The sequence below is a fragment of the Anas acuta genome, chromosome 5 (genome assembly GCF_963932015.1).
Source record: "Anas acuta chromosome 5, bAnaAcu1.1, whole genome shotgun sequence".
Lineage (NCBI taxonomy): Eukaryota > Metazoa > Chordata > Aves > Anseriformes > Anatidae > Anas > Anas acuta.
This window is the reverse complement of record NC_088983.1, coordinates 34622812-34634545: the sequence shown is the minus strand read 5'-3', so window position 1 is coordinate 34634545 and position 11734 is coordinate 34622812. Positions and strand designations below refer to the sequence as shown.

General features: G+C 37.8%; 1 protein-coding gene and 1 long non-coding RNA gene across 7 annotated transcripts in view; one reads left to right on the top strand and one right to left on the bottom strand.

The window, feature by feature from the left end:
• Positions 1 to 1789: 1789 nt before the first annotated feature.
• STARD9 (StAR related lipid transfer domain containing 9) overlaps positions 1790 to 11734 on the bottom strand; it is a 107208-nt gene continuing 97263 nt past the window's right edge. For 5 of the 6 annotated variants that reach the window (XM_068683997.1, XM_068683999.1, XM_068684000.1 and 2 more), the window contains 10 exons: positions 10623 to 10820; positions 10146 to 10329; positions 8664 to 8810; positions 7917 to 8022; positions 7189 to 7331; positions 6504 to 6568; positions 6211 to 6416; positions 5709 to 5788; positions 5201 to 5359; positions 1790 to 3732 (listed from right to left, as the gene is read on the bottom strand). In XM_068683997.1, coding sequence (XP_068540098.1) covers positions 3631 to 3732; positions 5201 to 5359; positions 5709 to 5788; positions 6211 to 6416; positions 6504 to 6568; positions 7189 to 7331; positions 7917 to 8022; positions 8664 to 8810; positions 10146 to 10329; positions 10623 to 10820 — 1390 coding nt within the window. In that variant the 3' untranslated portion in view covers positions 1790 to 3630. Of the gene's footprint in view, positions 3733 to 5200; positions 5360 to 5708; positions 5789 to 6210; positions 6439 to 6503; positions 6569 to 7188; positions 7332 to 7916; positions 8023 to 8663; positions 8811 to 10145; positions 10330 to 10622; positions 10821 to 11734 lie in introns of those variants that run through there. The other variant, XM_068684002.1, reaches the window with a different exon arrangement.
• On the top strand, positions 3614 to 5479 carry LOC137857477 (uncharacterized). Its single transcript, XR_011097097.1, has 2 exons — positions 3614 to 3752; positions 5251 to 5479. It is a non-coding gene; the product is annotated as an uncharacterized lncRNA (long non-coding RNA).

Below are 11734 nucleotides of genomic sequence, written 5' to 3'. Positions count from 1 at the left end.
CAACCTCTTTGTACTGGGGTAAGGTACAGAAAGGTACGTTGCCATGAAGCGTCGTGCAGAGAACATATGGTAACTTCTGTCCTGCATGCTATTGCTTTGCTTATACTGAAGTATATTTTGTTATATGATGGGAGGTGGAGGGAGAAGGTTGAAACAATAATGATAAAAATGTGTTCTCGTCTCTAGAACTGACTTTATTTGGGTATTATATATAAAACTGTTTGCATGGATACCCTAGCCAGTACTGGTTTCATGAACTCAACATACCTGAATAGTCCTTCTCTAACACAACGTGCCTGGAAATCTTCCTTTGAAAGGTGGCCAAGCCTGAGGACCAGTGTACTACCAGAGCGCACAGTTGTGCCCTGTGGGGCAGAATCCAGTTCTTCAGCGGGAAGCAGCAGGTAAGAAATACCTCTTTTTATTTCCTTTTATCTTTGTGCAGTTAATACAGTTCCTGGACATTCTGTGGTTACTATGTAAAGGCAGACACGTGACTTTATAGCCAGCCTTAGAAACAATTGCATAGCACTGGAGGGACAGTAGGGACAGGAGTTGATTGCAGGCTAGGTAAGAGCATGCAGCCTTCCTTGAATCTGTCTTTCCTACTGCAGACTATTCCTCATTATCTTTTGAGAGATAAATTGAACTGTATTAACTCCCTTATAGATGTTCAGGTTGCAGGAGCTTTGTAACCAGCCTCAATAAGATGCTTCAGTCAGTGCCTTGTTTCAAAACAAAACAAAAAACCCTTTGCTTGGACTAGGCACCGAGTCACAGAAACCAAATTAAAGCAGTGATTATCTGCTTGGCTCATGTGCCACAAATTCCTACTTGGAGAAGTAGGACCCCTACAACATATATCACAAGCTAGCCTTTATATTTTTTCCTTAATCCAGTGCAAATGTCCACTTTGGACAGCACCTTTTCCTGTGTAAGTACAGTTCCATAGACAGGTATCTGAACTAGAGGAAAATACCACACGGTGCATGTTCTTTCTTGTGTAGAAAATACCATTTATTGTGAATATGAAAATAGCAATCTTGATTAAGAGCAGAGATGCAACAGTAGGTGGTACAAGACACTTAGTCTGATCATCTACTGCTCAGCAGTAATTTACAGGAAGTTGGGTTTTTCCCATTGTAGATTAACAGATTAGGTATCTGCTAGGTTTTTATTTCTTCCTTCCAAACAAACCAATGCCATACGTAACAGGTACCATAAAATGTTATATTTGCAAATGAAAACATTCATATAAATAGGCTTTTTAGTATCAAGTGAAGATTGTATTAAAAAAAAGTTACATTAATACCGATAAAAATAAAAATTAGCTTTGATAGCATATAAAAACGTTTCAAAACAAGCATATATAAATAACTTAATTTGTAAACATAGAAAAAACAATCTTATGTATATATAAAAATAAACATCTGATGCACTGTACAATAAGACATTATCCTTCATAGGCACTGGTATCGACCAACAGGAGTCCCCCTTGATGTTTTTCCTACAAAACTACTTTAACACTAGTGCCATGTCCAAAATAAAAGAAAAGAAGCGAAGCACTGAGCAAATCTCCTGTAGAATGTATGAAGACCTCCCTCACCTCTGCCTGAAATCTGTTGGAAGCAGCACAGGGGACGGAGCCAATACCCTGTGCTGCAGTTTCCACTCACTTTTTCTAGGGCTTTTATATATTGCCTTATACAATCTTCTTTTTTTTTTTAATTTTTTTTATTTTTTGCTTCCCACAAAAAGGTATGACAGGTCCCAAATGTGGAAAGCTGTCTTTTTGTGCAGCTGCTGGGGCCACGGAAGATGCATAACGCTGGAAGCAAACCGTGCCATGACTCAATTTGGCAGGCTTTTAAGAAAAGGCTGAGCCTCTTCAAAAGGGCATGGTAATATAGTGGTGGTAACTTTTAACCAGGACCACCTAAAGATGAAAGCAAAGCAAATTTATAAAGTGAAATCTATTTTCCTACCTGGTATAGTCTGGGGAAGGGCGGGGGAAAGAGCCTTGCTGGTATGCCTCAAAACTGCTATTTTCTTAAATATCAATTTAAAACAGCTACCATCTTCTGTTTTAAAACTTAATCTATTCATGACAGGAAGTAACGTAGAAGCTGAGAGCCAAAATTACGCCTGTGCAAAGTTATAGTTAAAAGTAGATCTCGGCTTGTGACACAAAGGTGAGAAGTGCAACTAGCTTCATTGTGTGCTGGGGAAATATGTCTCTTACTGCAAGTGTGTTAAAGTAGCAGAGGCCGAATGGTAAGGTGGATGCTTGAATACACATTTCTCACTTGACAAATCTCAAGTGCAACAGCTTCTTGAACTATGTCGGCTTTTCTTGAGCTAAAGAAAGAATATTATAGCAGCTCTTATTGCTTAGTTATCTAAATGATTCTTTACTGTTGTGCTGAAGAACTAAATGAAGTTATTTAGATATTTGATTGTGGTTTTGTTTCATTTTAGGAATGTGTGACCAAGCATGTAAAGCCTAACAACAGGATTGTTGGACAAAGCTCAACAGAAATGAGGTAATTGAATGGGGAGACTCTATTCGCTGCTGTGAAGACAGCTGTTCATGTTGTGAACAGAAGCGTGATGGTAAGAACATGGTCTGCGCTAGATTTTCAATTCTTAATGCTTCTGGGTGTGCTTAAGTATAGAAAGGCAGGTGGAAAAAGCCATTATGGAAAAGTGCTGGAGCTACTCTCTTTGCAGGATTGAAATTCTAGCAACAAGCTGATTACTCAGTACTATTCCCTATTAATGACAAGGTCTTATTGTTCACAACTGTCAGTTTGGTTTCTCTACTTCAAAGCACCTAAATCTGCAGTGCAGTAGAACTGTGTCCTGAGGTGTGGTGGTTTCCAATATTGCTGCATAGTGTAGTGGCAATCTGAAACAACCTATGCTGCCTACTGGAAGTAGTCAGCAAACTAGATGAGAAAAATCTAGCCAGGGTGTAGGGTGGCTAGTGGATATCGTGCTGATTTTGACCTCCCTTCAAAGGGAAGTAAATCATTTAGCCTGGCAAGTGGACTATATCATTACTGTTTGAGGAATTCCGCATTTGATACTTAGCTCAGTATCAGTAAGTGGCCTTGCACTTCTGCTTAAGAACTTGTAAAAGCTCTCAAGCCATGTGTGTACTGTTTGAAGTTTTTACTGTGTTTGTTTCCATTGCTTTTTTCTCACCACTGCTTAAACTTCCTTGAAGAGAGAATATTGATCTTTATAACAACTCCTCAAAAACTAAAACGAAGTAATACACTTCTGTATGTAAGGTCCTGGATATTGTAAACAGAATTCTCTTCCTCTGCTGTGGGTAGAGGCAGCACACCTTCCTAACTGCTCCAAAGGGATTTCTTCCACATCTGTCTCCAGAAAGACAGGTTCCTCATTAAAAACTTGCTGGATTTCTTCTAAGCAGCATTTGCTAAAACGATCCTTTTTTTTCCAAACTGTACCTTTGTATAGTCCAAAGTTACCAACGAGACTCCTCAAGTAAGGTTTGACTGTGCCTGTCTTATGAGCCAGTATTTTACATTACCCTTATGGATGCTTGCGTCTCTTGATGATCTTTCACATGCTCTTAAATATTCTGGTTTCTTCTAAATGCTAACTAGCAAGAAAGTGGGCTAGTCGAGCAATGACCAGAGGCTGGCGCTTTGCAATGGAACTCAGGAGCCTTGCTGGGATAGCTGGAGCACCAAGATCCACCTGTAGAAAGTAGAAGAAAGGTATGTGGTTGTGGCTGTGTTGTACCCATTTTTGTACAAAACATTTATCCTGCCTGGAATAGCTCTGATGCTGCAATTTGCATGGTGGTTTATATCTTTTCTTCCCAATACTCTATGGACATTCAAAGCTTGGCATATTCGATATTGCTTTCCCACCCACACTGGTTTTGAGTTTGAGCTTCGACCAAGTATTGCTAGTTTGAAACAGTGGTGCTGAAAATTCTTATGCATATATTAATTAAAGAGCAATATAAAATGTATATTGTAAAATGCATATACATTACATATATGCATTTCAAAGGCATACACTAATTATTTAAAGCTAATATTTTAAAACTTGTATCAAAAAATCCTATAAATGGAATTAATTCTTTAAAGTTAGCTCTAAGTTGAGCCCTTTAAAGTTAAGAAGAGCATGGTGTTCTCTTCTGGATGTTTCTAAGTGATTGGAACTGCTGTCTCAAATGCAGCCTACTTCTCAGAGGACTGTATTCTAATTCTTAACTGGAATCCCTGTCTTGACTTCTCTTTTATATCTGTTAGGTGCATAGATTTAATGACTTTTGTTGAAGAAAGTTAACAATAAGCATTGTCGTGCATTTTGAAAACAACATAACCAAGGTGGATTCCTACATGTACATGTATGTTTATAACAAGATGAAAATGCGAACAGGATTCTCCAGTCTCTATCACTGGATGAATAAGTTACTGGCTCACCATACGAGAATATAACATACTAAATTGCAAATAAGCATTTATAGAAGAGCCCTGGTGTCCAAAGATGCAGGTTGAGGTGCTGTAAAAACATGGGATGAAGTGCTTAAAAGCACTGTCTTAAAACTGATATCTAACATGATGTACAGTAATTCAGGGCATGAGGTGGAGGTGAATTCTGTGGTCACTTAATACAAGTCTTATGCTATGCTCTGTGTGTATACATATATACACAGACAACATAATAGAAATATATTAGTATATATATTATATATATAATTGTGCTATATATATAACGTGTTTGTATATATACATATACACACAATATAATAGAAATATATAAAATATATATTTCTATAATATATAATTAAAATATAAAATAAATAAATACAATATACAATAATATAATATATATAATAATATATATTATATATGTGTGTATATATAATTATACATATTATAAAATTAAATAAATATATTAAATATATTTCTATTGTGTGTATGTGTATATATACACACACATTATATATATATATAAAATGCATATATATATATATAATTATGCTATATATAATATATATACTAATGTATTTTATATATATTATAGTGTGTGTGTGTATATATGCACACACTTATTTATTTATTTATTTATAAATAAATATCTTTGGTTACTTCCTACCTCTGAAATGTAACAGCTTTTCACATCCAGAGTTGGACATACTGCAAAATCCTACCTGTGCCATGTAAATAACTCTGGTGATCTCTCTTCCATTCACTACATCAGGTTCCAGTATCCAGGCGCTTGGCAGAATTTCTCCTCTCACCACGTCTTTACAAGGGTGAGGCATTGAAGCATCGTAGACAGACTGAATAGCCAAGACAGACAAGTTCTCCTGCATGTGAGAAAGTGTAAAGAAGACACTGAGGTTTTTTTATACGGACAGTAATGTTTTGTTTACTGTGACACATATTTCTCATATTACTTATTAAATAAGCTCTTGTTTTCATAGAATCCTGTTTGTTTGTGATCAGAATAAGCTGTAACAATTATATTACTACCTCATAGGACTTGGTTCATGATTGTCACTTGCAAGTGGATTTTATACATAATTCACTTGTGTCATATCAGTATAGCTTTTTTTCTTCCACTGCCATTTCTGGAATTATCAGCACTAACTTCTCTTCCTTCTCTTCTTGAACCATGAGTTTAGAAGAGTTACTCAGAGAAAACAGGCAGTTTACCTCTTTGGCTTCTACAGTGATGCAGCAGAAGTCCCGGGGTTGCTTTAGGTAACACAGGGAGGTATCAGTCACTAAATACACTGTGGAAAAAGCATCCAAGAAAGAAAGAAAGGAGGAATTAGGCTTGGACAACTTTACCTTGTCACAACTTCCCTTAACTGTATGAATGCATTTTAACTCTTTGTTGCAGCTGTTCTAGTTAATATGCTATAAACAATATATGTCATTAAGATACTACTTTTTCAAGTTACTTAAGGTTTATTCTACTGATCTTCTGACTTTTAAACTACTGCTTCTATCTGTACTGCTGCAGCATCCACTTAATACAAGCTGTACTTTGAACAAGTCTTGCAAAAGGGAAGTTCCCTTATTAAAGAATGAAGTCATTTATTCAAACTGGAAAAATTGAAATAAGATGCCTCTAACTTTCTTCCTGGTTGACAATCTAAGCTGAGAAAGTACCTAATGATAGTGCTGGTCAGTTGGTTGTGTTGGTACTCACCCAGCTGGATGTGGCTGGTTACCTTCTTGTGTATTCGAGCTGTGTTGATGGTTCTGTCATACAGATGCCTTTTCCCAGGATCTCTCACTAGTCCCCACACAGATGGGAGAGGTCTTTCTATCACTCCTGCTCCCAAGAATCCATGCTTTGTTGCTGAAGGGAAAACTTTGTAGTAAACCAGCACCTCTTTTTCTGTACACTGGTATCTGTCAAACACAAATGAAAAGTCTTGGCACAAAAAAAGGTAAATTGCGTTAAAAATCTCCCATTATAAAGACCTGCCATAAACTTACTTCCAACCACCTGCTGCTTGGCACATGTAGAGATTCCTCAGGTTATGAGAGCATGCTGCCATTACCTTAGAAAACAATGACAAATGTAGAGGTAAGAGAAAGTCATATAAATTATATATTGTCTTCAGCTCTTGCATGCTGTCACAGTGTCTTCTACTCACTTGGCTTTACAATAAATACTTAGCGTTATAGTGCTAGTAGTCTTTTGGGAGTACTAAGAGCCAGCCTGACTTGCTCTCTGCTGAAGGAGGATTTATATGTGCCTAATATACAATATCCTAGGCTATTGTGAGAAAACAGGGAGTGGGGAAGCACATGTCTCCAAATCAAGTGCTTCTATCCTGAAACATGAAGTTTGTATGCTTTCCTTCTGGCTACACAGTTGTACATGGTTACACAGATATATAAAACCTGCACTGCACAAATCCTTGGGAACTAGAAGAGTTCAGTTCAGCAGTTTCACCATATTCACTGATGCATTTCAGCTAACATGCAACACTCTCCTGAACTGCTCTTCCACTGTTGCAGCCTGCCTCACCTTCCTCCACATTTAAAACTGATCAGTGTCCTCCTCTGTACCTAACAAGTAGCAGCTGGGAGCGTAAAGTAAGTCTTGTCCAACACACTTTCAGTACAACTTCCAGTAGGAGGTACAAGAAAAAGCAAAAAGTGCTTATTTACTCACCTCAGTGGTAGCATTGGCTAAGATATGTTTGGCTAAATCTTCGTATCCTTTTGTTGAAGAGGAGCTGACTGAAATAGTTAATCCATGGGTGAACCTACAGCTGATGCTACTAGAAGGAAGGGGTGGCTGAATTCTGCTGGCTTCTGCAGGAGACAAAAAAAAGTTGTAAGTGGAAAATATAAAGAGGAAAACAATCACTAAATTGCTGCAGAAGGTGTAATATTAAGCAGTTTACAGGGATTTAAACCCTCTATTACAGCAACTGATCCACACAATCCTGATGAACGACTGATAATATTATTATATGTCTAGGCAATCTATGTGTGGATAATTACACCGCAGTTGTATTTTACATCACTCAACTTTAAAGGTTATTAACCACATACACGCTAACAATTTGAAGAAGAATAGACAACATGAATTTTGGGAATAAAAATAACAACTTGCATGTATGGTCCTATATTCTTTGCAGCCTTAGCCCCATGCTCTCTATACAATTATGCTCCTCCCAGCCTCTCTATACAATTATGTTACAACAACAAAAGAACCAAATCTGCATTTACTTTTCCAAACTCTAGCTACTGGTGGACAGTATTTTTCTGAATTCATGTAATAGAAAGACAGCCTCAAAATACTAGAATCAAATTAGATTTGGACTTCCATAAGTAACAAATATCATTAGGTTTTGGGATACAACTCAGACATAAGCAAATGTATGATTTACTTACCCAATGTTGAATCCTTCTGTAGTTGCTCTAACATATAAAGTTGACTGTTTCTAACAGCTGAACGACCTCGTGCATCTCTTGAAAGCAATACATTTCCAGAAGAAACCTGGTTTAGGAAAGAGCAGAAATGGGGGCTTTTGGTTTGAACCAGGAAAAATAAAACATTACACAGCAAGTGGAATATTCCTAACAAACATGCTTTACAAGATTGTAATTTTCTCTATATCATAGGATAAGTCCTTTGCCTTTGATTAGGTTAAGAAAGGGTAGCTCAACTCTGGAAGTTTAGCAAACAAAGTGTGACAAGCTAGCATAGGTACCTACTCTAAAAAGTACTTTACAAGTTCATTTTTACACACACACAAACTCTCAAATCAATCTGTGCATCTTTCTTCATTGAGGGAGGCACAGTGAAAATACCAGATTCTGGTTTACCACAAGCAAATGCTCCTTCTTTCTAAAAACGTGACAGATAGCGGCATTGATGTCAACAGTACACACTGGCTCTTACATTTAAACAAACAAAAAAAAATCTCAGAAAAAATGAGAGTCACTGTATTCTGGCAATTATGTGGTAATACTCTACCCCCTGTAACCCATCTGCGCACTACTGACACAAACTTGCCCTGCTTGATAGCTGCAACAGAATATGAACCATCAGAATAAAAGGTTTCTATCCTTGTTCTCTCTCTCTGTTACTGTGGAAGCATTAGGAGACATGAGTCTCACAAGGCAGTTCTTTCTCACCTGTCCATCCCAGCTGCTGAGTTTACTGGCAGCATAGGCAGCAGTATTGCTACTGTTGTAACCAGACGTTGGGCCAGAGGAGAGGCTGAGGCTGGATTCTGTACATAAAGTGCTTGTACTTGCGAGAGTCTTCAGCCTTGCTTCTTCCTGTAATAGATGTCACAGAGTCACAAATCAAACTACACGATCTTACCTTGCACAACGCCTAGTCAAATCAGTAACAGCACTAAAAGATGAAAGAAATAAGCTGGAGTCCAATTTCTTTCAAGGTGTATTGACAGGAGAGAGACTGTTGCTTTTTGCTTAATACAGAAGGTATTAAACAAGCAGGCTCATTTGAACCAGTAAGATTATATGACCTACAGGGCAAACCACCGTGTAAAACCCACCAGTCTAGGAAAATCTGGATTACTCTGCCATTGTTCTTTAGCTACAAGATTCCAAGCTATCAAACCAATTCTAGGATGTTTAAGGGGAAAATAATATTTAAAAGATCTTTTTTTAGTCCCATTTGTTACTTTTTGCCTGGCATAACTTGCCGGTCAAAAGTAGTTGATAAATACTGAAGGTTTTATTGCAACCAATGCAACAACTCAATGCCAGCCCAAGAGATTAAGAACAAATTACTTAATAAGAAAATACTGAGAACTGCAAGAAGATTTAGACTTTGAAGGGTGGTTTTAAGTTTTGTTTTTCAACATAGTTGAAGTACTTTGATGTTTCATACAACAGATATGGAAGCAGATAAGATCTGGTCTAAAGTAAATAGCAAGATCCAGTCATCTACTGGAGATGCCTGAATTCTAGGTGCCTTAAAGGGTAGACAGCAATGAAATGAGTGTTCACCACATATGCACATATGAGGAGAGGAAGTCTGCAGCTATGACTAATGCTGCATTTTCAGGCAGTGACAAAGATTAAGGCATGAAAGTACAGTCAATAACTGGGCAGAGGAGGTACCTCCCAACAAGGTATTGTCCTTGAGTAATGATGAAAAATTCACACACTCAGACAGTGCAAAGTGGGTAACAAAATGCAGAAATAAAAGTACAGGTTAAACACACATACACAGGACAGTCTAAAAAGAGAAACAGGAAAAACAAAACAAAACAACAACAACAATTATGGCGTTTCTGTTTAACTACATGCTGAAATAAAATCAAGATTACCTTTTTAAAGTTTTCCAAAGACTGGGCATATGCCCAGCAGGATGCCTCTGTAAGCTTGATCCAATGAGAAAACAAAAGTTTCTTGCAGAAAAATTGTGCTCAAGAAACAACAGCTCCAGAAAGATGTACTTCAGAAGCATAAACAGTACATCAATTCAGTATTACTGAGATCGTTTTAAGCACAAATTTGCGTTTAATTATTTGGTTTTTCTATGCATTATGTCAAACAGGAGAATTACTGAACCACAGAAGTTTCTTTAAAAAACATGCATCGATGTATACAATGCAAAAAAATTTCCTCTGTAACACTCACCTTCTGTAACTGAGAAAATATTTGCTCCCTTATACGTCTTTTTTCTTGCTCAGCTCTCTCCCGAAGTTTGTCCCTAGCTCGTGCAATCTCTGTTTTGGTTTCCTCTCGTGCCCTCTGATAGTCTCTGAGCATCAGTTCAATCTCTGAAGGGTGCTGAATGCTTCTTCTTTTTGGTTCTTGAACTCTGTAAGGATAGGTAAGTGGGAGAAAACACATAATATAACAATATAACAGTGTATAATGAGTCAAGACTGAATCCTTGGCTTTCCTATATATTATATGTATAAATCAGGTTCTTGTTATAAACTGAAATAAACTTGATGGAAGATTTCAATGAATGTTTGAATAATGGTACATGTTTCTCCTGAGAGACAACTGAGTATCCTGAGACAGCTGCCACAGGAGCACTCACATCAATGCACTCACATTGCGAGCACTGTTAATCATCAGGTAAAAGGGAGGTTTCTAATGCCCTACCTTGTATTTTCCACCACATCTCTTCTCAGCTGCTGCAGATACTCTCGGCGTCTGCTAGGGAGCTCTAGATCCCTGTGACTTGCATCCAGTGTTTGCAACAGACTGAAATGCTTTTGAGGACTCAGACTTCGGCTTCTGTGGTATCTTTGCAGCCTTTTTTCTCTTTCCTTCCTCAGGGTTTCAATAGTTCTCATGTGTCTGTCAGAGAAACACAATTAGAGTGACAAAGTTCACCCTGCAAAGTTACAATTTCTGTTCAGTTGTTTTTTTTAAAGCCTTAAATACTAGGTAGCTTTGTAATGTAAGAATTATAGGAATCTAATAATGTTCACTCCCCCTGCAGGTACGCCCTTCAGTCACATGCTAAGAGATGCAGAAATTCTGAAACTTCATGGCTTTTATAACAGTAGGAAATGCATACAAAGGTCTTGGTTAGGGCTTGTAATGTCTTAAAAGGAAAAGTGAGGAAGAAGAATAATGTAGCTGTATTGGGTCTGGCTGGAATGTTAACTTTCCCAGCAGCAGCCCATACAGTGCTGTACTCTGCAGTTGTAGCTGGAACAGCAGTGTTATCACACCAGTGTTGTGTCTGCTGCTGAGCAGCAGTGGCACAGTATTAGGCCTTTCTCTAACCCTCTTAGGGGGTGGGCAAAAGGTGAGGAGAGAAACATCACTAGGGCAGCTGGCCTAAACCAATCAAAGGGATATTCCATACCATGTGATGTCACACTCAGCAATAAAAGGTGGAAACAGGAAGAAGAGGGGAGGGGTGGGCTCTCGTTTGGAAGACGTCGGTCCTCCTCTCGAACACCGGCTGCGTGCGTTGAGGCCTTGCTTCAAGGACGTGGTCAATCATCACTCATTTGTGGGAAGTAGAGAGTAATTTCTTTCCTCTGCACTTCCATATAGCCTTCATTTATTTTGTTTGTTTGTTTTCCTCCCTTCTTTTTATTTTCCTTTTTTTCCCTCCCTTTCCCCTTTCCCTTTTTATTTTCCCCTTAGTTAAATTGTTAGTTCATGTTAGTTCATGGTAGTCTTTATTTAATTATTATAATTATTTCCCTTTAATTAAACTATCCTTATCTCAACCCGTGAGTTGTTCTTTGCTTTAC